This window comes from Pollicipes pollicipes, unplaced genomic scaffold, assembly GCF_011947565.3.
Source record: "Pollicipes pollicipes isolate AB1234 unplaced genomic scaffold, Ppol_2.1 Scaffold_6138;HRSCAF=7277_pilon_pilon_pilon, whole genome shotgun sequence".
Classification (NCBI taxonomy): domain Eukaryota; kingdom Metazoa; phylum Arthropoda; class Thecostraca; order Pollicipedomorpha; family Pollicipedidae; genus Pollicipes; species Pollicipes pollicipes.
In genome coordinates, this window is record NW_023596818.1 from 7855713 (window position 1) to 7880500 (window position 24788).

At 50.1% G+C, this 24788-nt stretch overlaps 1 protein-coding gene across 1 annotated transcript; it reads left to right on the top strand.

Annotated features, from left to right (window-relative positions):
* Positions 1–2281: 2281 nt before the first annotated feature.
* Positions 2282–24788, top strand: LOC119106470 (uncharacterized). The gene is made up of 7 exons (XM_037230115.1): positions 2282–2358; positions 7707–7986; positions 12628–12817; positions 13289–13430; positions 16690–16861; positions 22683–22810; positions 23192–24788. Exons 2-7 carry the CDS (start codon positions 7780–7782, stop codon positions 23349–23351), a joined length of 999 nt encoding a protein of 332 aa, XP_037086010.1. The 5' UTR covers positions 2282–2358; positions 7707–7779; the 3' UTR covers positions 23352–24788.

Here is a 24788-nt window from a genome sequence, read left to right on the forward strand (position 1 = left end):
AGCGCAAGTCCATCAGCGAAAATCAACGCTTCGTTTGCTTGCGTCGTAGACATCGCTAAACCACCCCGGCCGCTTATACATGTGAGTTTAGTTTAATGCAATGCACATTGTCCCGCTTTGCCGAGCATATTCTGGGCAGAGCCGTTCTCGATCTAGTGGTATGACATGTAAGGAAGACCGATCCAGAGACCAGATTAAGGCTGGTGTACCTTTTATGTGTGGATTGGTGCGGTGACCTCGTATACCGATTGCATGCAAGTTGCATGTGCACGGTTGGATGTTCTTTCATTGTATATGGTCTGACAGGACGTCAAATGGTGATGACCATGTTGATAATGATGATGAAAACGTAGCAACTTTTAAAAATCGTACGTTATTTAGCATACCCGCCCTTTAATGCGATGAAAAAAGATGACGGGTTCTCCCATTTCATCCGCAGACAAATAATGCAAACCCTTGACATAAACTATTTCAAGCCTGTTAAGACTTATTGTCGCTACAATGCATAGTCTCGTAAGCATGATGCTCCTAGCTAAATGAGCGCAATTCTCTAGAAACCTTGACCTTGAAGCTGGCATAATAGGGGCAATCATAGATGTAACAACATAAAACTAATACTGATCGCGACATATCGTTGAGATCAATGCGCTAGTGTTTTGCGCTGAACCGGACATTCATTACTATGGAAATGAAATGGAAGGAGAGTCACGTCGGCCCCCCGCTATCGGTACGCGTTATGAGAAACGGCAAATCACGGCGAGGGCTAAGGTGTACAGCATGTTCACTGGACTGGAAATTCGCAGATGACGAACTATTTCTTGTAGTGCCAAACTGATAAACCAAATTGACATTGAATTTAATGCTCCTCGTAAACTTCGTCCATGCATTAAGCCTTACGAAAGTGATACATATGGGTCAAGTTTCATCCACGCCTGCACTGGCTGGCTCTAAAATAGCAGATCAGTCTGTGGGTGGAGGCAGCATGGGGTCATTAACCTATGATCGCCAATTAGTCCATGATAAAATAGACAACATAATAAAATACACAATAAACCAAAATGTTTGCTCGTCTCGTTAATCATTTGCACCAGTCGTGTTTTCCGAAACAGCCGTGTTCTGCGATGATCTGGGATGGCCTAAGTCATGGATCAATTGAAACATATTTGTGTTTACCCTCGCTGCAGCAGCCTGGCTGAGAAGCGTGTACACACATGAACGAGCGTGCAGTACATGCGTACATGCAATGAATGAGCGCGACACCTGGCCTCTGAAGAGTAAGGTCCATTCACAAGTGTTCCTTTTAATATTTCGCTAATTTCAAATTGTGTTTCTGCTGGAGAATGGCTTCCCATTTTCAGTTAATCTAAGCCTCCTATTTGCAAAAGGCTTAGAATGAGGCGTACTTCACAGAAAACAACATCTTAGTAAACCTTAGTAACGGCTCACTGCAGACTACCGCTGTTCGCTAATCGCGTTGCATAACCACCACAGCCACGCTGCCGTCAACCGCATTGTTTAACCATCACAGCCACGATCATGCGACAAATACACTTACTACTGCTATGGAAAACATGCGTTTAAACACAGGGCGCCTGCACCGCCCTGTACTTAAACCCTGCCGCATGTTGCACTCAACTGTTGTTTATCCCAGTCCCGACGTTAACATTTGAAAATAAATTTATCATGTAGTTGCAGATGGCTTAGCTTAGAGGCTGATGGCTTAGAGGAAGATGGCTTAGAATAGCTTAGTATGTGAAGGAGATACCATGACAAAAACAAAAGGGTCTGCAGGGTGCTATTTGGTACAAAACTAGCGTGATACTAACAGTGGTGCGCTTAGTTACCTATTACCTGCATACTAATAGTTTAAAAAATTGTCCTGTATCTATTCAGCCCAGCATTCCAGCTGCAATAGATGTTGCAAATCAGAATGGGGAAGGGGGAGGGCTCAGGCTCTCCGAAAGCATATTGAGCGACGCCCCAGGTACGAGACCACCCTTAGCATACATGCGAATCCACCGAAGCGTGGTGCGAGCCAGACTTCACACGCGGATCGCTGCCGCACGCTCGTGACCCTCCAGCTCCGTCCAGCCGTTTCGGCGGCGACTCGCACTCCACGCCCGCCGTCGCCCGTAGTGGGCCCGGGCCAGCGGCGGACGTCGCCGTCAACGGGCCCGTCGTCGCCGTCGCCGCGTGACGTCACCGATCGACTCCGTTGCCATGTCGATATACTAAACACTGAGCCCAAACAAGGTGCGTCCGGCCGGCTGCCGGTCAGGTGGTCGCAGCCCCGGGCGGTGGGACGGACGCCGCCCACATCGGTGCGCCGCTCCGCGGCATGGACCCTGTCAGCCAGAGGTGAGCTCGGCCGCAGCGAGGGCGTGCTCGTAATGAGGGATGGGGGGCAGGAAGGCGCTAGATTTTTCAAGCGAAAGAGCCGCTGCAGACCCGAGGCATGCAGCTCAGCACGGCACTTGACAATCGATTGCGAGTGTGTGTAATCTAGCCGCGGCTACAGCTAGTGACCTAGTGAGAATAATGACAATTTATTCTGTTTCGGTAAAGCCAACCTGCATCGACGCATCAAATGATGTGCCTCAGAAAAACGCGAATAGTTCTGGAATGCAGGTGCATTTCCCGGATTTATCGGTATGTACATACTGAGGGTATGAGTCACCAAGCCCCAGTGGCGGCGCCAGCCCGCTGGGAGAGCATAGTCACTGAGACGGTACCCGGTCATCCGCGCAGATGCATGGCTATGGCCAGCTGTGTAGCTCAGCAAATTAAGCTGGGGAGGGGAAAGGGATCACTGAAAAGTGACAAAATCTTCTGAAATACACCAGCAAACGGTCTTCACATCGGATTTTGCCCAATTTTACTCAAAGCTGGGGGCTGGACACCAAGTTTGGGGGGGGGAGGGGACTGTAAACCCACCCGCAGGCTGAAGAGAAAAGTACACCCCTGGCCAAGGCCGTGCATACCTTTCTTTCCACTCATATTTTTTTAAGAACGACCCTGCTCACTCGCATTGACCGCACACACACAACACATCTCAATTTTTAGAGTGGATATTAACATCATATCATTAGGCGTAAAACGTCTTTTTCTCCCTGCTAATATCTTTTTTAATTACCGGGATCAGGGTTCACGCTAAGTTGTGCCCATTGTGTGGGTCCTGGTCCGACGGACTATACGACCGGGGAATCCCATGTCAACGGCAGAATTTGGTGGCAAAAGTGAAACGTGCCGTGATGCTTGGCACGATCTGTTCTGCCTTCCGACTTCACCTGACCTCGCGCTCACTCACCGCCCAGGTTTTCCTAGGTTGGGTCAGACATGCCTTAGTGTCCAATTTTTTGGTGCCTGGCCAGGCCATATTTCTACCTGGGTAGGGCAAAGTAGAATGCTGCTAAAGCATCGTCGCATAATATGCATGTTATAATGAAGAACAAAGTTCGGCGGCTGCACAGCTGATTATAAATCTAGGTCTATTGAGGCTATCAAATACATTGAAATGTGTCATAACGCGTCAGGTTTTATCACAATCAAAGGTTATGGATACTTTTGAAAAGACGCTGAAGCAGACTGAAACTATGTTTTTACACCACTTCGCAATTGACACTGCCAGCATCTATGGTAGTTATCGGCAAGCTTGCCAATCCCCAGCTTTGACTTGTCTGTGCGCCGCACCTCCTTACCATGACCGCTTGTCATGTTCGAACGAAGATTGAGCGGGCAGCCTAATGACAATTACAGTGATGAGGGGCTTATCTCCTACCTGATAAGCTGTTTGACAAACACTGCATGGCGCAGTCGGCTCCGATAGTAAAAAAAAAAAAAAAAAAAAAAAGACAATTCCAGGCGCTGTTGCGAGGATTTACGCGATCTCCACCACCATGAAAAAATAGAACGACTTTAAGGAAAGCTGAGCCCACAGTTCGGACGGAGCCTTACGGTTTCTTGAAAGGCGCACATGATAAAGTCGGAGGTCCTTTCGCAGCTGATATATATCATGAGCAGCATTAGAAAAGCCTTACCGGTTGATTTTAAAGAACATGGGAATTAAAATTGATCAGTTCGCGGCGACAAAATTGATCAGATGGCGGGGACAAAATAAAACAAGGTGTACTCAAAAACCGTCTTTACTTGGGAAGTTTGAAGGTCCCAGATCCATGAGTTCAAGCTGATAGCCTCAAAATTACCTGGATTAAGCAGGCTTTTGACATAAAGCCAAATGAAAGGAGATTATACGAAATCGACTTAAAATAAAAAACGAAACATCACTGCTGCACTGTAACATCGACCCTAAGGGTCACTGAACTTGTTAGATGCTTTTTTGGTCAGAGGTAGTAAACACTTGGACGCGAACCGTACAGTCGTTACAGCCTAAGCCAACGGGAGAAATATTGTATCCAAAGTTCCATGGATAACTCCGACGTATGTTTAGAGGAGAATAAGTCTATGCACAAGCATCAGCTGATACACCATTCAGTTGTTCAAATAAGTGATCTCTATGACCACCAGAACCGAAAGCTTCTGAATGCACAACTGCACTACACTGCACAACCCACCGTACACGCAACTCGGGGGCAGACATTTTGACCAATTAAGGACATGCATGGGCACTGCAAGGCAGGGCTATAATGCGTTTGTAGCACCAGTACATGTTGCCCCGCCCACGCACTCGCAAGTGAAATGGGAGCAAAGATTAAGGGCTATAAGTCAAGGATAATATATATATATATATCTATATATATATATATAATTATATATACCACAACCGATGGCTTTAAATTGAAGCGGCTGCAACTCCGAATTTGGCACAGGATTTTACCGACTAACCGCATGCTGCACCCTAAAGGGAGCGTGTCTAGTCAAGTTAGAATTTTCGACTGTTCACGTAGGATGGTAGGGATTTTCTATTTCAAATTTTGGTGTCCTCAGTTTCTATGAATTCGCCTCCACCAACGAGATATTGTCACAGGCCCCAAAATATTATTTGGTTTGTATGGACGAACAAAGTTATCGAGTAGCCAACCAGCAGTATTCACTACTAAACACATCGACATCATTGAGAAGGTGTCGTTAGCTCTAGCCAATGGCTTTTCGCGGATGTCGCTTGTCAGCGCTGACAACAGCTCGCAAACGCAGCGACGGCGGCGGCCATTATGTTGATGTTTTGTTTTTGTTTACATTCAGCTGCACCAGGCCCTAGGAAAATGCTGTTGTTTTATGTTACCTAGCAACCAAAATAATGGCCATGTCTGTAGCGCGCAGGTATTCGCCACATATAAGCCAGTGCATTCGTCCTTTCTTGCCCGCTGATTGATATATCTGTTAGGATGGTATTTGTTCACGCACAGCCATCGCTAGGATAGATAACAATAAATACATAAAACTGTTGCAAGACCCAAATGCACCCTTAGCAACCAAAACTAACCACAGATTATTGCCAAACTGCCCTTTGGCGCTTATGAAGAAAATCGAAAACATGAGACACACTCCCTTTAACGAGGTTAAAAATTCAGATCATTGTCAGCGCTGTCAGGGTCCCACAGAGACTACCCTACATGTTTTCTTGTTCTGTTCTGAATCCGTGGCATTCTGGGCCGACCTAAGTGTACGTGTGAGGCTTAGCAATTCACGATGCAGCAATGCATCACCAACATATACCCTTTTGTTGTGTCTGACGAAACACTGTCTGCGCCCGCGATCCGCCTATGTGTGCTTTTGGGTGATCAGTATGTGTGACAATGTCGTAATGGACCGCGCGACCCATCCATTACCGGTTTCACCCGATTTATTCAAAAGCGTTCCGATGTGGAGAGATGTGTGGCAGTGAGCACAAACACAGCTGGTGCGTTGAACAAGATGTGGTCCGTCACTCTAGACAGATTGCCTCTGAATCTACTGGACTGAAAGCCATGTCAGCGGAATGTACCGCTATCGTTTGGTAGCCACGGAAACGCGGGGTACTGCCAACGAATGTGACACGTGTGCACATAAACAAACCACCGGTGGAATCCGGACAAGTGAAGCAATCTAAGCGCTGTAACCAATTTTGTGCACCACGTGGAGCAATCATTGGTGGCGACAACCACGCTTCGCATTAGTGGATCTCGGTATATCCCCGAGTTCTCTGCAGCCCACCGCCGGCATTGTCCATGCAGAGTGCTCTCGGGTGTGACTCACTTGGACGGAGGCAACCTACTTTGCACAAGTGTTTCGCCACAACCTGATTGCAGGCGAGGGTTTGCAACGCCATGGACTGGTAATGTCACGGGATTTCCAACACATTTGTGAATCCCAGACGCTCCACCCATGAGCCTTTCTCATCACGTCCCGAATTCTTGAAACCAGACTTCTGAGAAAAGATGATCACGACACAGCTTATCAGTTCACGGTATTTACTGCCGTCGTCGGTTCGCACTGGCTTGCGCGCATCAGACGGGGATAGATAGCCCCAGACTATCAACCCGACACGTGCCTGCGTCATATTTTAGCTGAATGCATCGCATTTTTCGACAGTTATCTTTGCTGCACACCGAATATGCTCACTTCTGGCATCTCCCGTCTGATAACGCTAGGTTTTAGGGGATAAGCGCAGGAATTCTGGTTCAACTTTCCCTCATAACGCCACCTGCGTTTAGCTCGCTCCGACGAGCATAGAGGCTCCGTTGTGAACAAACCATTGAAGATATTTTGAATGGTCCATTTCATGAAGGCTAGATTGCTTCGTTTCTCGCGCCATACGCGCTGGGAGAAGAGGCTTCATGGGTGTTGGACTTGACTTCAAAGTTCATTTGGTCTCGTCATCAATGTTTAATAGATACGTTTTTCCCAAATGAATAAACGCGACATGCATCAGCGTACCACGTCATAGGGATTGAAGTGTCCTCCGGTGTGAGTGAGGAGCAGACATATGCAACGTACACGGAAGTCATGAAGAGGGCTGCACGCAACGAGGGAACTAAATGTAGATATAAATGGCAAGCAGCCCAAGCTTAAGTGAGGTGCCAAAATCATGCTCTGTGGGTCTCATTTCTTCATCAACCTGTCACTAACCGGGATGTGGAAAGGATACGTCTTCTTGTGAAATAGGTGGGATATATATATATATATATATATATATATATATGTTTTATATATATATATATATATATATATATATATATATATACACATCTATAACGTACATGATGCATATACAATATTCCATGCATTGGACGAGTTGATGTGAGTAGAAGTGAAAGCTGCATGTGCAGCATTTCTGTTTCGGTAACGTTGATTCAACAATGACAACAAAACGGTGTTATTGTTAAATCAAAGCGTGCTGCGCTACTCATTTCCTCCATGCTATAGGCATCCCCGCTCCATACATGATGAACATCGCTGAATTGTGAGCAGCAGCACACGTCTTTGAGCCGTACTTTGCGACTTGCAACCAGTGAAATCGATCTATTTACGATCGCACGGACCAAAGCAAGCTGCATCCACCGCCACATCCCCAAAAATTCAGCGTTTTTTAACTCTCTAGACTTGTTTGAGTACGCCAGCTGTGTTACATCAACATAGTTACGAAACGAGCCGCGCCTTTGCTCCTGCTGACCGCATGTAGAGCTCAAACGGCCACGGACGACAAACTGCTGTTACCAGGAGCCGTTGTCGCGTCCGGCTCCCATCACAGGTCCTCTATCTGTCCCCAGTGCCCGAGCTGTCAGCTCGTAACGTCTCAGAAAACCGCTCATCGTCTACAAGAGGTCGTCTCAAGGTCAGATCATGGGCTGCGGGGAGAGCAAGCCAGCACGGACACAGATCAAGGTCACGACCGCTCGCCCGGTGGGCAGTGACCCCACCGAGCAGGCCGTTGACCTCACCAAGCCAAGGTCAGGAAGGTCAGCCGGAGCCTCGGGTCAGTCCATCAGCAGCGTCACGCCCACTCTACTGGTTGAAGATGATCTGGATATCCCAAACTGCGACCTTGGGGTAAGTCTTTTTCAGGCACATGATTATGCCTGCCACGCTGATGACACGGCCGATCTTGTTGAGTATATATATATATATATATATATATATATATATACACATATATATATATATATACATACATATATATATATATATATATATATAGACATATATATATATATATATATATATATATATATATATATATATATATATATATATATATCGCTCTCTCTGTCTCTGTCTCTCTCTTCCTCTCTCTCTCTCGCTCACACTCTCTCTCTCTCTCTCCCTCTCTCTCTCCCTCCCACATAAAAATGCAAAAATCAATGACTCGCTTGTGATCCAATACTAGTGTGCATACCTACGAACTGATGTTTTTAAGTTGTCCAGACTACATTTACCGTTGACGTGTGTGGATATAAGACTCCCACTAGATTTGGCCCGCCGTGCACGGTGCATCCGATCACGTTACTTTTCAGGGCGTTTGTGGCGAACGTTGATGTAGAGTATAACACATATCTGCATCGTAAAAGCAGAATGATCGCAGCTTTGTATGACATCTGGCTGCATGTAAAATGAGGATGGTTTCCGGCATTTCCAAGTACCTACATCGTTGACCGCAATTTGCGTCGCGTCACATGTTACCATTTCGTTCCCAAATGCACTGGCTGTTAAGATTAACTACACCACAAAGCTATTTTCCCTCCAAGGCGTTCTCTTCCGTCCAGGCGCCCCGTGCGTGAACGTTGGCGACTGAGCCCCACCGTTACGAAACCCTGACCGCCCGGTCCCTGACCGGGCGTGCAGGTCCGTTGTCGAGGTCACGCCGACGTGCGTGACCTCCAGTCATTGTGGCGCACGGCATCCACTTCCAACGAGCGTCAGTAGCGTCAGCGTCCCATGTGTTTATCCGGCGCAGGCACGCACCGCACCACACTGGCGCGGCTGCAAGGGCCGAAGTATGGAGCAATCCAGCAAGCTGTTGGCTAACTGGGGCTCGCGTGTACATGCTGGATGCGTAGTTCCCTGATTTTTTTCCGGAGTGTTGTGTTGGTAAGGTTTCCGTTGGCATGGTCAAATTGGAAAGACGATGTACGTGTCCACAGTTCTAATCAGGTTGTTGCTGGACCTCATTGTTAACTGTAAAGACTATTACAACCTCTCCGGTGGTGTTTTTTTTATCACTGTGTGATTTGATGTATGGTTTTATGCTCTGACATAGGCCAGTGATTATGTCTAGCGGGGTACATCACCATTCTTACTCGGAGCTGAGATGTATTTATTATCACTCATATTCAATGATTCATTTTGCCCCAGTTCGTGACTGTAGACGACATGGACGTAAATGCGATGTAAATTATAGGCTTGGTCGAAGTTCTTCTATCTAGTTGGTAGCTGGTGCTGCAAACTTGGTTTGCCGCTACGCTGGACCTTCATAACGCACAGTGGTGCTGCTTATCGATATCCATTCATGCTGCTATCTGAGGCCATGCACATACACACAGCCATGGGGCAGCAGCCACACTGTGCGTGACACTAGGCTGCTTGCGTCCAGTCAATTTTTTTTGCCGGCAGTTGATGGATGTGGTGCTGACGGGTAGCTACCGAGCAGATATAGTGTGCAGCGGATGGCTAATTACTTTTGCTGTGTCCTAGAAATTGTTTTTGTTTTGTGTTTGGTGTGGTAAATGCATTTTCATAGTCGGAAAGGTAAGGAAGCCAATTTTAAGCTATCATAGGATCTCAAAAACGAAACTGACTTCCCAAGACCTTTAAGATGTAATTACTAGGGCATGCCGAAACTTTTGAAGTTTTCCAGATGTCTTGTCAGAAAGCTCTGTAGCCAGAGCGGTGTCCGAGAAGTATTTTGTTACCGTTTGAAGAAAATACATGTTAGAGAAGTGATCATCAGCAATCACAACGCTTATAGTTTTTCATTAAGCTGGGGGACAGACTAAGGTCAGAATAACATAAGAAATTCATTTAAATCCGGGAAATACATTTCTGCGTATTTTAGGGTATGGCTTGTCATTTTTCCCTGCTCAACCCCCCCCCCCCCGCGCGACTTATTATGGAACGTGGCGCCCCTGTCTTATGTTTATGGACATTGCACCAATAGTAGCAGTCCTTTCAGGCATCAGTAGCGGGAGGCGGCGTGTGGCGCAGCTGCTGCGCCACTCGCCATCACCATAGCTGCTGTGGTGTTTTATCACCAAATGGCATTGCACAAAAGAAATCCGGGCTAAATTGAACATTGACACAATCTGGTGACATTCCGAAGACGTTGGCCTCACGCATGAAAAAAACAACGTGGTAATATGAAGATTCGACACAGATTTCCATCCCCGAAAATACTGGTTGCGTCACATAACAACATTTTTGAATAAGACGACCGCAGTGACCGATCGTGCAAGGCGTCACAGCCCGCGCCGTTCACTGCAGTGACGGGCTCGCGGCTGAGACACGCCGATCACTGCAGTGACGGGCCCACGGCTGAGACACGCCGATCACTGCAGTGATGGGCCCGCGGCTGAGACACGCCGATCACTGCAGTGACGGGCCCGCGGCCGACACACGCTGATCACTGCAGCGACGGGCCCGCGGCCGACACACGCTGATCACTGCAGTGACGGGCCCGCGGCCGACACACGCTGATCACTGCAGTGACGGGCCCGCGGCCGACACACGCTGATCACTGCAGTGACGGGCCCGCGGCCGACACACGCTGATCACTGCAGTGGCGGCCCCGCGGCCGACACACGCTGATCACTGCAGTGACGGGCCCGCGGCCGACACACGCTGATCACTGCAGTGACGGGCCCGCGGCCGACACACGCTGATCACTGCAGTGACGGGCCCGCGGCCGACACACGCTGATCACTGCAGTGACGGGCCCGCGGCCGACACACGCTGATCACTGCAGTGACGGGCCCGCGGCCGACACACGCTGATCACTGCAGTGACGGGCCCGCGGCCGACACACGCTGATCACTGTAGTGACGGGCCCGCGGCCGACACACGCTGATCACTGCAGTGACGGGCCCGCGGTCGACACACGCTGATCACTGCAGTGACTTGCCCGCGGCCGACACACGCCGTTCACTGCAGTGTCGACCCGTGGCCGACGCGATATTTGGTTTGCCCTACCACAACCGTTTTACGGATGCATTTATTCACCAACCTGGGGCTTCGTTAAAACCGGCTGCATGCTTTCCCTGAGTAAGTGACTGCAATTCCACGAAATAACGCACCCACGACGCCTCGTACGGACTAGGCGTGCTCAAGATTTCCAAGGGCGTTTTAAATGCCTTAAGATTTTTTTAAAATTTATCTCGAATGGTTTGTATGGGTGACTTCGGATTCAGAGTACCTGCTAAGCATAGCTTGTTGCCTGTACCCCGAACCCACCACCCAAGCGTGCCGTCCTGTTCAACAGCTGATTTTGCCTCCGCCCTTTCGCCGGACAGGAATGCGGAGGGTTTTACGTGCCGCACAATGCTGCGACACGGCCGCCTCGGGTCTGGGTTGAGCCTCGTTGGCCAGCTGCCAGCTGGCCTTTCCGTTTCATTCGGGTCAAACAATGCGCCCACTCTGGGACTCGTACCCAGTGCCGCTGGATTACGAGTCCAGCATCTTTCCCCAAGACCACGGAGGTTTCTTGACATGTTTCTTCAAAATTTGAATGCCCTACTCGCGTGCCTCTAGCAATGCTCTCGTGGACAGCCCTCGGGATTTCCCAGCGCTACCGAGCAGCGTAGCCGAGCTCACGGAATTTGTCGCGACATAAATGGAAAGTCATGCCTCTTGCATGGCACCTTAACGGGGTTGCGGTAGATCACGCGAAGAATTTCGTAAAAAACTTGCCCCTAACACATGATACAATGCAATGGAAAATCAGCAGATGTAAATGCTTTCCGAAGGCGGCTTTTCGACCCTCATATATCCTCAGCAGCTGTATCCTTACCAGCTTTGGGCCTTGTGCCCATTCGCACAAGACACAACTGGGCATAGCATTATGCACCAAGATGTTTTCCATATTTGCGCCGTTCCTTCCTTTGCTGTAAAATCAAAGGCGTACGACAGAAGTTGCATGTCATGTCTGCATATTGTAACCAATCAAGCATTGGAAGTCTGGAAAGAAAAAAGAACACCGATGTGATGATTTACCAAAGTCCTCAGACCTGCAGCCCTTTATAGCATCATTCCAGGTCTGGCGCGTGGCTTGAGCTTCTCAAGCGGCCTGCAGCATCAACTCGCCCTTCTGCTCTCCAAAAGGAGCCCGACGCTCTTCTGCTGCTGCTGCTTTGACGCGTCTTCTCTTGCTGCAGGATTCACTTCTGCCGTTGCTGCTCTGACGCGAGTTCTTCCGCTGCAGGAGTCGCTACCGCCGTCGCTGCTCTGACATGTCTTCTCTTGTTGCAGGGTTTTCTTCTGTTGTTACTGCTTTGACGCGTTTTCCTTGGCTGCAGGAGTTGCTGACGCCGCTGCCGCTCTGCCGTCTTCTCTTGCCGCGAGATACGTTTCTGCCGTTTTTGCTTTGACGCGTGTTCCTTGGCTGCAGCAGTCGCTGCCGCCGCCGCTGCTCTGACGCGCCTTCCCTTGCTGCAGGAATCGCTGGATGCCACTGCTGCTCTGACACCTCCTCTCTTGCTACAGGAGTCGCTCGATGCCCGGAACGGCACGCTGCTTTTTGAGGACCTCAAGTCGCACTCGGCTATGTCCAAGGAAAGTGCCGACAGCGGCATCTATGATCTGGATGAGAACTACAGTCACGTGATCACCGAACACTCGGCGGCAGAAATGGTCAAGTTGGTTGAGCGCGACTTCAAGCCGCCATACGAGCTCGGTGAGTTCTCGCGCCATGCTCTCGAGCCGAGCCGGAAGGCAGTTTGGTCCCGCTAAGATCGACGGGTCGGAGGGTTGAAATCTGAGATCTGAGCTGGTAAGCGGGTTTCCGGCTATGGCTCAAGGCGACGGCGAATGCCACGTCACATTCCTGGAATAGGTGCGTCCTCAGCTCTTCATCAAAAGCCTTCGCTGATCGGATAGGATCAAGTTATCGTTGTTAGAACGTTATAAATACCTGCAAACAGCCTCGTTGCTCGAACAAGATGTTACCGGCACTGACACGTGCATGAGTCTTCAGGGGCGTCAGCTTTTATAACTAACGGTGGGAGGAGAGGGAGGGGGGCGACCCGAGGACCTGACAGCCTAACCTGCCCGTCCAAATGACTAATTCGCCTGATGACCCTTTCACCCTGTGCCCCGACGACCTCTGACCGGTCCCGGGGCGTTGAACGCCGCCGCTGTTCTGCAGAGCTTGAGGTGGTGGGGAAGGCTGTGCCGCGCCTCCTCTCCGGCTACCAGAAGAACCGCATGGAGGAGAAGCAGATCCTGCAGTCGCTGCGGGAGGAGGGGCTCATCGCCATGCCTAAGGCCAAGGCGACCAACGGCCTCAGGTCGGTCGATAGTCGCGGTCAGCGTCGCGGCGGGCTCGGTTTCCAGGCCGTTTCCAGGCGTAACACGGCCGTAATGGTGCGCGCTGGCACGGACGAGCTTCGCCTCGAAACCGCAGTAAACGGCCGGGATTCCCGCATACGGGGCTTTGACACGAGGCCCGTGTTTGTTTGCGACCACAGTTCCATTACTAAAGTTGTATTTCACTCCCGATTTTTAGTTGTCCATAATATTGTATTTCGGTTGTTTTATATTCGTTTTCCAGCTTTATGCTCGTTTTTTGTGCTGTATTTCATGTTCGTGTTGCAGCTTTATTTTCTGCGGTGGATAAGGGTCATCGCTGCCCTGCTGTCGTATTGGTATCACACTTCCAATTCCTATTGTAAAGGTTCATATCCTAATTCAAGATGTTCAATTTCAGTTCCCACTGTGATACAATGACGTTGCTTTGATGGTCCCAATGCTATCATGGGCTAGGTGGTTTTGGCCGGAATTAAAAAAAAACAACAACAGAAGGACAGAAACACACCATGACACTTAGCTCTCATCGATCTTATGCTTTTGTTCGCAACTTTTCTTGAACCGGTTACCCCGGGTTGAATGTTTCCTAATAATTCCATGTGGACAACTTTCTATCCACACTATGCTTTCCACATTATAGATGGTATCAATGGTTTCACTCGCGGCTAATAAAGCCTTCGTATCAGAGGCTGTGCCACGGATTTTAAGCTGGGGGAGGGGTGACAGAATGTTCCAGGGCTCCTGGACAAAGTGGGATTTCCTTACAGGGAGGCCACACGTTGTCACTGACACTGACTCCTAGACGGTGTCATGCTTAAGGGGCGGGGCGCCGGGATCACATAAACATTATCAGATTGCTACACGTATCAATGTCCACGTATCTAAACGTCGACCATTAAACAATCTAGAATATGGACCTTTTGATTAACGTAGAAACCTTTTGAACAATGCAGGGACCTTTTCGATCCGGCGAATCATCTCCCTATCCAATAATGGAAACTCCTGTTCCTAAAAAGGGCCTTCTGCTTCAAAAAGGGCCTTCTTATCCACTACACGATCCCACCGATTCGTGAAGAGTGCCTATAAATCCAGCAAATGCCCTTATTTTCCCAAAACAGGGCATCCTGATCCAAAACTGAGGTCATCTGATTCATGAAAGGGGCCTGCTATTCCAAAACAGGGGTCTCTTATTTCACAACTTGGTCTCTCAAGTCAACAAATCGGCCTCCTTAACACAAAATAGGGCATCTCGGTCCAGAGCACGGGCTACCAAGTTCCTCAAGCCTAGTTCATGATCCAATATACCAGCTTATTGATGTAAAAAGGCCCCTGCGAGTCCGTTTGAGCAACGTCCAGCTCAGTTATGGGGCATTCTTGACCGGAGTGTTGGTAACTTATGTGGAGCTACAAAGCCTTAAGCTTTGGCAAAAGGAGCCTCCCAAACTTTTGAGGAGCCGCCACATTTTTGCCTCCTTCCCTGTCAACAGGGGTAACTGTCCCCTTTCTCTCCCTCCTGCTGCTCCGCTGCCCCTGCTTTGTGTACTTTCGTGCATGCGTCGTATATTTCGCATATGATGAAGCGGAACGTCTTTTCGGTGTGGGACAAGCAAGGCTACAACATGCGTGATTGTCGTCACATGACGATGATACGTAAACAGTAGCAAATGAAGCCCATCAATTGTCGGGACCCTTTCGGATATGATTCACAAATGCATTGGACTATTTCACTTTCATGAGCTAAGCAGGCGGAGGCGCATTGATGTTCAGCGTCTATGCACAAATTTACTAATGGCTTCTGCAATATGGGCAAGTGATCAATTTTGATCGACGAGATGAACGAGCAAGTTACACATATCGTTACTTCGACAGGTGTATTGGAAAAAATTGAGCTTTTGTATGAAGAAATAGGTCACAGCGAACTAGAACATGCGACTATGTACTTTTAGAACCTCTGTCTCGGCAGCCATGGTTCAACCATGGTTGTCATGGCTGTCATATGCAGACAATAAGGCAGCCGGTACTCAGTGCCTAAGTATATCCACAGGTCCTACTTGAACAGCCGAAACCGTGGTGGTGGTAGTTGTAAGTTAAACGCTGACTGATAACAAAGTGAAAAGATTTGTCGTGTTGCAATCACGAAGAAATTACGAAACAGCAGAGACCAGCATCGCTCGTTTACATATCGCAGCACATTTAGCTTCATTGCGGTTCCCGGTAGCTAAGTTCTGGGCCTATATCTAACCCGCGTTGTGCAGACTTTTCACGACTGGAAATTGGTACATTTCCTAGACTTATAGAATCGGGAGATGAAATAGAACAATACCACAACGTTACAGAAATATGCCGGCTCCGGCAAAAAATCAGCCAGCATGCATTATAGTGCATCCGACATATTACAGCTAAATTTTTAAAGAATTGTACTACTAATTGCTGACAACCATCTGGTGGTACGATCATCGGTTGAAAATGTATACACCCGTGAAAAGCATGACCACCCATACCACTCCTGGCCACCGACGGTGCGTCACAATATTTCCACTTACGTAACGTTAAATTTGTTTTCGATCCGTTGAAGGTTCGTTCGCCTTGCGTCCTAACGCGTGGCAATACGAAGGAGGCTCAATGCATTACTACACGCCTCCCTCCGGTTTTTACTCCGGCTCTTCCTCTTTCTGCCTCCGGGTTCCCCTCCGGCTGATTCATCCGGTTTAGATTCATCGGCTATGTCCACTGCCTTTGTCCACTGCCTGCTCTTACACAGCTCTCCTGTCGCAGCCCTCACGGCCTGCTATTCGTGGTATCCATGCTATATGCCCGTCCTTGGCATCTCGTTCAAATGTGTTGTCAGATACTTTTCCTCCGTTTGGTGTGATTCATTGATCAAGTCCACTGCCTAAATAGCTCTCATAGCCTGCTATTCGCGGTGCTCATTTTGCATGCACGTTTAGAGTCCATACGCTTAAGCTCGGTCTCGGTCACACGCTCGTTGCATGTATATAAGTATGCAGGGCTTCATTCATGATTCCGTCGTGATTTCATGATTTGGCTTCTGCCTAGCTCCCGCCCCATCCGTTCGTCTCCGTCTTTCTCCCTTTTTGTACCGTCCTGCTGCATACCGCGTTTCTGCTTTTACAGCCTTCTGCATCGGACTGACAACGGCATTTCCGTGGCTTCCACCTCGTCGTTACAACCGCGGCGCTTGTTAGCGTCCTTTCTCTCTCATGCCCTCTCTGCTCCCAGCTTCGACATCGTGGACATCAAGGAGACGGACGGCGTGCAGCGGCGGGGCGCCTCGGCCGTCCAGGAGCGCCTGCCCTCGCTCCACCTGCAGAGCCTGGAGGCACGGCGGCGTGCGCACGTGCGCCGCGTCGACCCCGAAGCCGACCAACGCGAGAAGGAGGAGCGCAGAAAGGTCAGATAGCTGGCGGCGACGGGAGCCGGTCGCCATCTTGATGGCTTGTGTGGAGAGACGCTGATGACAGTGTGCGAGCGCAGTGAGCCGAAGGGCCGCTGTTTGTGGCCCACTTGGGCGAAGGCCTGAAATTATCAATGATTGGTTATTGCAAAGGCGATGCTGAATTCTTGGGCGGCGGTATCTGTTCCCTGTGGACGGTGTGAGTTATGCGCTTACCAAACATCCCAGAATGTTTCCCACGATAAAACTACGTGGGGCGTGCTGGACTATGTTGAGAACAGCAGGGCAAGGTTAGAGACGCCCGATTTCTAAAACACGTTCGCCCAATAGCTTCACATGTTTTACGTGGATATATGACTTTACATTTTGCATGGAAAGAAACCAGACGATAAGCTCAGATATGCCCATACACCCAGGGCATAGGCTCGAGAACGTTTCAAATGCAGGATGCCGGGTTCAGGCATAATGACATTCGAGCCCTTCCCTGTACATTCTTAATGTTTGGGGAGGGCTATCAGCACCTCTGTAGACGTAAGCTCCAGTCAAGGCCTACATGCCGACGTACCACAGAGTCGCCTGCCTAATGTAGCATTTGCAACACGGTACCGACGAAGCGCGACCAGAGTTTGGACGCCTATGGGTTCAGCTCCCATAGTTGGACTCAGGCAGCGATCTCTTGACTTCACAAATGATATGGTTTGACACGATTTTCGTAGGAGATAATCGCGTCGAATGATCTTCAAGACGGCTACTGCAGTATAAAACACCATACAAATGTGGGACACTCCCTTTGAAAAGGAAATTTACATCGTGGTATTCAAGATGGCTTTCTCAGTTCAAAACCCCATGCCAATGTAGAACACTTCCCTTGATGTAGGTAAACAATCACATGCACAAACTGTGGGGATAAAAACATAACTTTAGCCACATGTTTTCCTTCTGAAAAGATCATTCCGACATTTGCTCACCACCCCTCGGATCCTTCCGCATTCAAATAAATAGGATACGATGGGATGAATGGGACAAGTGGGATACACGCGGGATACGATTTCGATATGCTGGCTGCAGGTTTCAGGTAGAAAGATAAAGGGATGTTTTGGTTTCGTCTAGTGATATGACCAAAGCGGGACAAAATTTAGCTGAATTTCTATACAGTTGTACACACAACATGTGTTGAAAACCCCTCATATCCCGATCCATCGTACTCTTGGTCCGGGTCTACTGTCACCTACAGTGCTGTTGGATTTCAGGTCCTGTTGCGGAAAGAATCACAGCCACAAAATAAATGCAAACTGATCTTATCGCCCGTTACGATAAAGTTAAACTGCCTTGTAAAAAACATCTGCTTTTTCTTTGCATCCGCAGCAAAACACAGTTGGTAACGTCATGCCCTTTATGTGGAATGCATTTTCCTCTCTGCTACGGTGAATGTCTGCTGCATCATAGGAGCGAGTATTTAGTTTCCAGTTTTGGGTCACGTTAACTGCGTCGTATAGGATTCCTTGAAAAAGGCACCTGCAAATATAACTTACGGCCCGAAAAGTCAGGGTGCCACTATTCTTGCTGGCACCCGCACTCTCAAAAGTGGGAGTGCCACGGCACCTGCGGAGCCCCCGTTCCCGTGCCCGTGTTCAATACGATCCGCAGTCACTCCTAATGGTTGAATTCAATGCCTGCATGTGATGCCGATTATTCCGTGGGTGTGATAGTTTTAAAAATGACAGTTGTACGTGAGCCATGTGACCTGCACATGGCAATGAGTGCGCCAACATCTGGATCACAACGTACAGCCAATCATCTATCATTCCTGGCTTGCCAAGGTCCAAGCGCCCGCACCTGAATCAACCCCAATTCACCTGAAAAACATTGGAGTTACCAGAGGGTTCATACTCTTAGTCGGTGCGGCGATGCAGCCTGTGGCTAACGAAACATCGTTTCGATTAGAACAAAAATAGAACAATGGAAAGCTCGCCACCTTTGCAATTCCTCACTTTGGGGCGCCGCAAACATATGGCTTAAAGCAAAACCGCAATGCCGGTTTCTTAAGTTAAAAAGCCAACAGTTGTGAGAGCGAATGTGCCAATAAATCAGAAAAACCGGTATGACGCAGCAGCTGACGCGTTCCTAAACGAATCAGTGCAAGTCAGAACATCCCGCAGCTTGCTATCATCTGTATCTCAAAACTAATATTTTTGAGTACACAATCCCTGAGAGCGATCGCTGCAGAAAAAAGCGGGGAGCTTTAAAATCATGAAGTATTTGCACCTGTCACATCTTTCATGGCGAACACGACTCATTCGCCACTCAGACCATTCAGAGTGGGTGCGCATGCGCAGTTCCAGCCCGCCCGTTGTCCTTCCGACCGCGCATACCGCAAAGCTTTAGCGTCGGAAAACACGGGTCCATGCAGTATTTACGAGGACAGCATCGATGTCTATGACCTTGGCATGGCGGCTTGCCCGCTCCGAGTCAGCCGACGCGGTGACGCGGCGGTGGCGTCGGGGCATACGGTCCGACGGCCAGGTAGGCCGACCGTATTGATCTCGCACCCCTCCCCGCCGTCGTACGGTCCACTTCGCGTGACTGGCCGTGCATCGGTGGAACCAGACCGGTGTGCGGAGGGCGGCGGGGCGTCCATCGCCCGACAGGCGCGCCGGCCGGGATTTGGCGCGTGGGTGAGCTGAGGTTGGCCTGACGTCTGTCCCAGGGCTGGAAGGGGTGAAGCGGATTCCGGCCCCCCGGTCAGCAGTGGGGGACCTTTGCGTCTCTTTGAGATTCATGGTCCCGAAAGAGAATACTGGGAAGAAACAAAGCTACCAAAAATGCGTCATGAGCTTTTTTTAGTGCATTTTCGAGATCTGGCCGTCGCATGCTAGTAAAATGTTTCAAGATTCGTCCCCGTATCTCACAGCCAACGTCATGGTCTGTTTGGAACATTCGCCAGCTGATAAAATGTTCTCAGATTTGTCCCCGTATTTGCCAGCCAGCGTCGTGGTCTATTTGAAACGTTCCTACCAAACACACGAATGATCATTGACATCACACATAACACGTCACGCTTCCACTGAATGGAAACATTGGTCGGGAGAGCCTTCCAGAACTTTCCCTTGAGTGATTCAGAAAGTTGCACGCGATCGGCTGTTGCGTGATACGTCCGACCTATCAGTGGCGCGCGTCTGAGGCTACAGCTGAGAGTTCGGAAGCGATGGCCACATTCGTTCCACTGTGATAGCAGGTTCCGCCGGCCTGAGGTCGAACTTCATAACAGCCCTTTACAAGCTAGCATTTTTAGAAAAAGAGCAGGTGCATGACTTTCTACCATTGCCGAAGTGGACGGGAAATGGATAAATAAGTGATTGTGGGCTTGCTGCGCCCAGCGACGGAGCTGACCCTCTGAGAAGGCATGCGAAGACCAGCGCGATCGATGGACGAATTATGTTTGCATTTCTTCGGGAATCGTTGCGTTCTACATGATGCGCTCTACATGATTCATGTGATTTCCTGGCCGATCCGTCCTGTGGCTACCAGGATGCCTTACAGGAACCGGGTGTGATGTGTTGGCTGTCAGGCTCACACGCACGGTCATGTCTTTGATCGCGCATCCAACGTCGTGGCGGTCGTCGTCGTCACGGCCGCCGCCATCGTTAATATCGCCTTCGCCGCTGTCTCGACCGCTGCCGCCACTCTGCGGCACCGCCACAGGTAGTCGTAGGGGCCGGAAATGCCGGCGGTTCCCGAACACATTCGCCCCGTGGGCAGGTAAGCCGGGCAGTCTCACCGCCTATCGACGGCTGTGACGCCCCCCCCCCCTGCCCTCCCCCGACCGGTCCCACAGACCTGTCTCGGGGCCCCGCGCGAGAATGTGCTGTCCGACACAGAGGCGCCGGAGCGAGCCAGCGCTTGCGTCATAGCACTGGACCGAAACTCTCGACACCGTCTGACCTCATGCACCCGCCGCCCGCTGCCACGCGTCACTGAACGCCTGGCGGTGCACCGGCACTGTGGCCGGTGGCCTGGAGCGGGCGAGCGGCCGTCTGCCGTGAAGTGTTGCGCAGCTGCTGGAGACCGTGTGTACGCAGCAGGCGGGAGGGTTCAACCGCCGGCCCTGTTTGGATGTGGCCACTCGGTCGGTCGCACAGGCCGCGGGCCTCCGGTAACCACCCAGGGCGCGATCGTGGCCGCACAACAGCCGAGCTCCTCCCTGAGCAGCCCGGCGCTTTAGGCCTTCCCTGCGCAGTGTGACGGGTGTAGTGATCGAGCAGCACCTGGCGATCCTCGGAGCCACCTGGGTACCGTGTTCTCCTTCCACGCCAGCGGCAGACCCGTGGCGCACAACAGCAGGCCCCGGTAGTGTATAGCGGAGGGCCCGAGTGCCGCGCTCTCCTTCTTCATGGCCGGCATCGGAAGACCCGAATGCTGCACTCTCCTCTAGCAACAGCAGACCCAGGCGCCGCATTCTCCTTTCCGGCAGTGGTGCAGCCAAGGCACACGATCCTCCCTTCCTGCAGGCACAGACCCAGGCGCCGCACTCTCTCTTCCAGCCGCGACACGGCCGAGAACCGCGCTCCTTCCTTCTCCAGCTACAGACCCAGGCGCCGCACTCTCGCTCCAGCAGCGGCACAGCCGAGACACACGCTCCTTCCTTCCTGCGTCTACAGACCTAGGCGCCACACTCCACTCGCCCCCCCCCCCCCCCCCCACCCCAGCCGCGACACAGCCGAAACCCGCGTCCTTTCCTTCTTCCAGCCACAGACCTGGGCGCCGTACTCTTCCCTCCAGCAGCTTCAGACACACTGTTGAACTAGCCTAGCCCAAACAAGTTGCGTCATTGGTGAGACTAAATTTTTAAATCTGGAGTTGAATAGCATTTCAAGAACGTGGTTATCGCGTCCGTTCCCGCCCTAACCGGTCATCTCATCACTTCAACGTCGTTAGAAATCAAAGTAGTTGCTGAGCTGTCAACGTTTGGCTTCCACCGGCTGACTCCCAGTGACGTCACTTTTTCGGTTTTAATGCCACCGCCAAGTGTTCACGTAACGTCAGATGTTAGGACCGAGTTATCGTTATAGGACGACATGGGCTGACGCGGGAAATATTTATGGACGGGAAATATTTATGGAATATTTATGGACTTATGACTAGCCCCGGGCTGAGGTTCGTGATGAGCATAATTTTGTGCACGATTTTTTATGCTGAAGCAGTTAGATTGACTAACCAATGTGCAGCATACGTAGTAAAGATGCAGTTTTGTCTCAGTCTCTCGTATCTTGCAGTAGAGTTAATATTATCGCGTGAAAGAATTAGGTACCCACAGCATGCTTACGCATGCGTCTAAATGGAACGATTTCGTGAGGGTTTCATGATGCCACGTATAAAACACAACATAATAGCTTCAAGCCCTAAGCCACTTGCTGACGGCTGTCGATTTTCATCTGAGTTTTGTTGCTTTGAAAGAATCGGGCTTACCTAGAATTAATTGGCAATTATATCGACGTAGAAAGCCTCGGCATCTTTTTCGCAGTGTCTTTTTGCGCCCAACCTATGTCGTAATTTCCTTGTAATTTGTCCCCATTTTTTTGTTTTGTTTTGACACATGCCCTGTACTTAAGTACGCCACAGCGGCACTCAGCTGCTATGGGCCAACGTCGATGAAGGCAAAACTTTGCACACGGATTGGAAATAGAGTGCACGACTGACAGGACAAGCATCAATGGGAATCGAGAGACACCGCAACGTTTGCTGCGCGACTCAAACCATCCTCGACTGTCCCCTTTCCTACCAAACAGCTATCATCTGACTCTCACTCGCTTTGTTACAGGCGGCAGAAGAAGAAAGAGTGCAAAAAATCACTATGAAACAACAGTATATCGAGGAGGCGAAGCAGAAACGCATTGAAGAAAAGGAGGACCAGCTGGGAAAGAAGATTGACACCGCTCTAGACAAAAGGTATTTGGGACGAGGTCGCCAAATCAGGTCAAGGGAGGTGCTCAGTGGCGTTTTGACGTATGATACATTTGTGCATAATACCGCCGATTCATCTACACAAGAGGCAAATCTAATACAGCCAGTCCATGAGGGAGCAGTGCAGTCACCATGCAACGATCTTCTTTGGGCTTCCTCTACGAGAAGAGTTGGGCGTACCAAGGTTTTAAGGCGACTTGTTCCACGTCCTAACCATACCGAAGTTTGCTTTGCGGTGCTGAATTTTGAATTTTAAGATCTCAGAATGCTTTCCCCGCCCCCTCAAGGTAGTCCGAGACTCATGAACAATGCTCCTCACCCAGCGCAAACGCTCCCACGTCATCAGCCGCCTCCCGTCGTCCGCAGGCAGAAGCACCTGAACGAGCTGCGCGACAAGCTCAAGGGGCGTCAGGAGCACGCCAAGCAGGTGCAGCTGAAGAAGGCGCTGCGCAACTTCGGCCAGCCGGTCACCCACCACGGAGGCCGACCCGTCATCACCGAGGAGGACGACAAGTTCTTCAACTAGCGCGCCGCCTTGCTCACGCTGGCGCAGGTCATGGTGTGACGCCGGGCATGACTCCGATCCCAGTCGGGGTCGCCGAGTTACGTCACGGCGCAGTGTGGTAGAGTGACGTCACGCCGTGCTGCCCGTTGTGACGTCACGGTGCGGTGTGACGGAGTGACGTCACAGCGTAGGGCCGCGACGCTGTTAGTTGAAAGTCGTGCAGTGACGCGACGCGATGCCGCGGTTTCGGCGGGGTTGCGTGCTGCCCGCCTCGAATTACGTCACTCAATGCTGTGGCCGCCATGCAGCTGCCTCTGCGGACGTGATGGATGACGTCACCAGCTGGCGTCGCGTTCCGTCACCCCTGTGGAGTGACGTCACCATGCGCTGCGGCAGCGCCTCTCAGCTTCGTCAGTTGTTATCGCTGTGGGTTGTCGGAGGGGCACTGGCCGAAAAATGAACAGACCAAAAGGCAGGTAGAATGGGATCACAACCACAAGGCTCATCAAATATTTCCAAAGTCTAGTGGTCAGCCAACTCCCCCTTTTCTCCCCGAATATTAAGTGTACAGCGGCCGCTGGATGGCATAGTAGTCTCCTTGGTAACTTTTCATGCAAATTTCGCAATTGCTTGAAAGTGTTATTTGATTCTGAGTTGGTGAGTCGTTGTGCACAACTGCCGTGCCTTTATTCTCAGATGTTGTGGAAGCGCGAACGATAGTACTGCTGCACTCCGTGAGATTTTTGAACAGTTTACGGTGTCTTTGTTGTGAAATGACGTTATCAGTTGTATTTTTATAACTTTGGCTCCATCGAGTATATCGTTATGGCAGTGTTGCATTATTTCGGTTTCCATGCACTGAAGTGACCCCACACCCCACGACTGATGATTCTCCCTCGAACAGTCCGTGCGGACCCATCGTAAGAGCTGTGGACCTTGTCACTCGACCTTGTGGTTCAGTTCGGCTCAGTAAACAGGTATGTTGGGAAAGGGTTACAGTTCCCAGTCATGTGAAACCGTCGGAAGCCATGCATTAACGCTTGGATATCTGCTGGAAGGCGAGAAACACTGAAATTAGATTAGAAATCCAGAGGCATGAATCCATTGTTTGATAAAAGATGTTTGTCTTAGAGTCATCGTTATAGGAGTTCACTCAGCTTATGACAATCTAAGAAATATCAGCCATAGATTCGACCTGTGATAAAACATTCCGTCCAATGACTGTGTCTAGAGCGTCGCAGACGTTTTGCATATAATCCTCATTCGGTTGCTCAAGCAAGCACGACTTGCTGGAAATAGAATGAGGCCTGCGATAAATGCAATTAACTGAATAAAACAGTCTGTTAGGGTGTTTCTGTCGTGTAAATCTGTAAGCTGGAACACAACTGTGTCACGGAATGCCTATTCGAAATGACGGCCCGTCACAGAATACACAGGATCCGTTCCCGCCTTGATGGA

Bases quoted from the DNA above. Each gene is read 5' to 3' on its own strand.
- LOC119106470 (XM_037230115.1), top strand. From the start codon at position 7,780: ATGGGCTGCGGGGAGAGCAAGCCAGCACGGACACAGATCAAGGTCACG. The intron at 13,431-16,689 runs GTCGGTCGATAG...CTCTGCTCCCAG, and splicing joins AAGGCGACCAACGGCCTCAG to CTTCGACATCGTGGACATCA. The intron at 22,811-23,191 runs GTATTTGGGACG...CGTCGTCCGCAG, and splicing joins GACACCGCTCTAGACAAAAG to GCAGAAGCACCTGAACGAGC.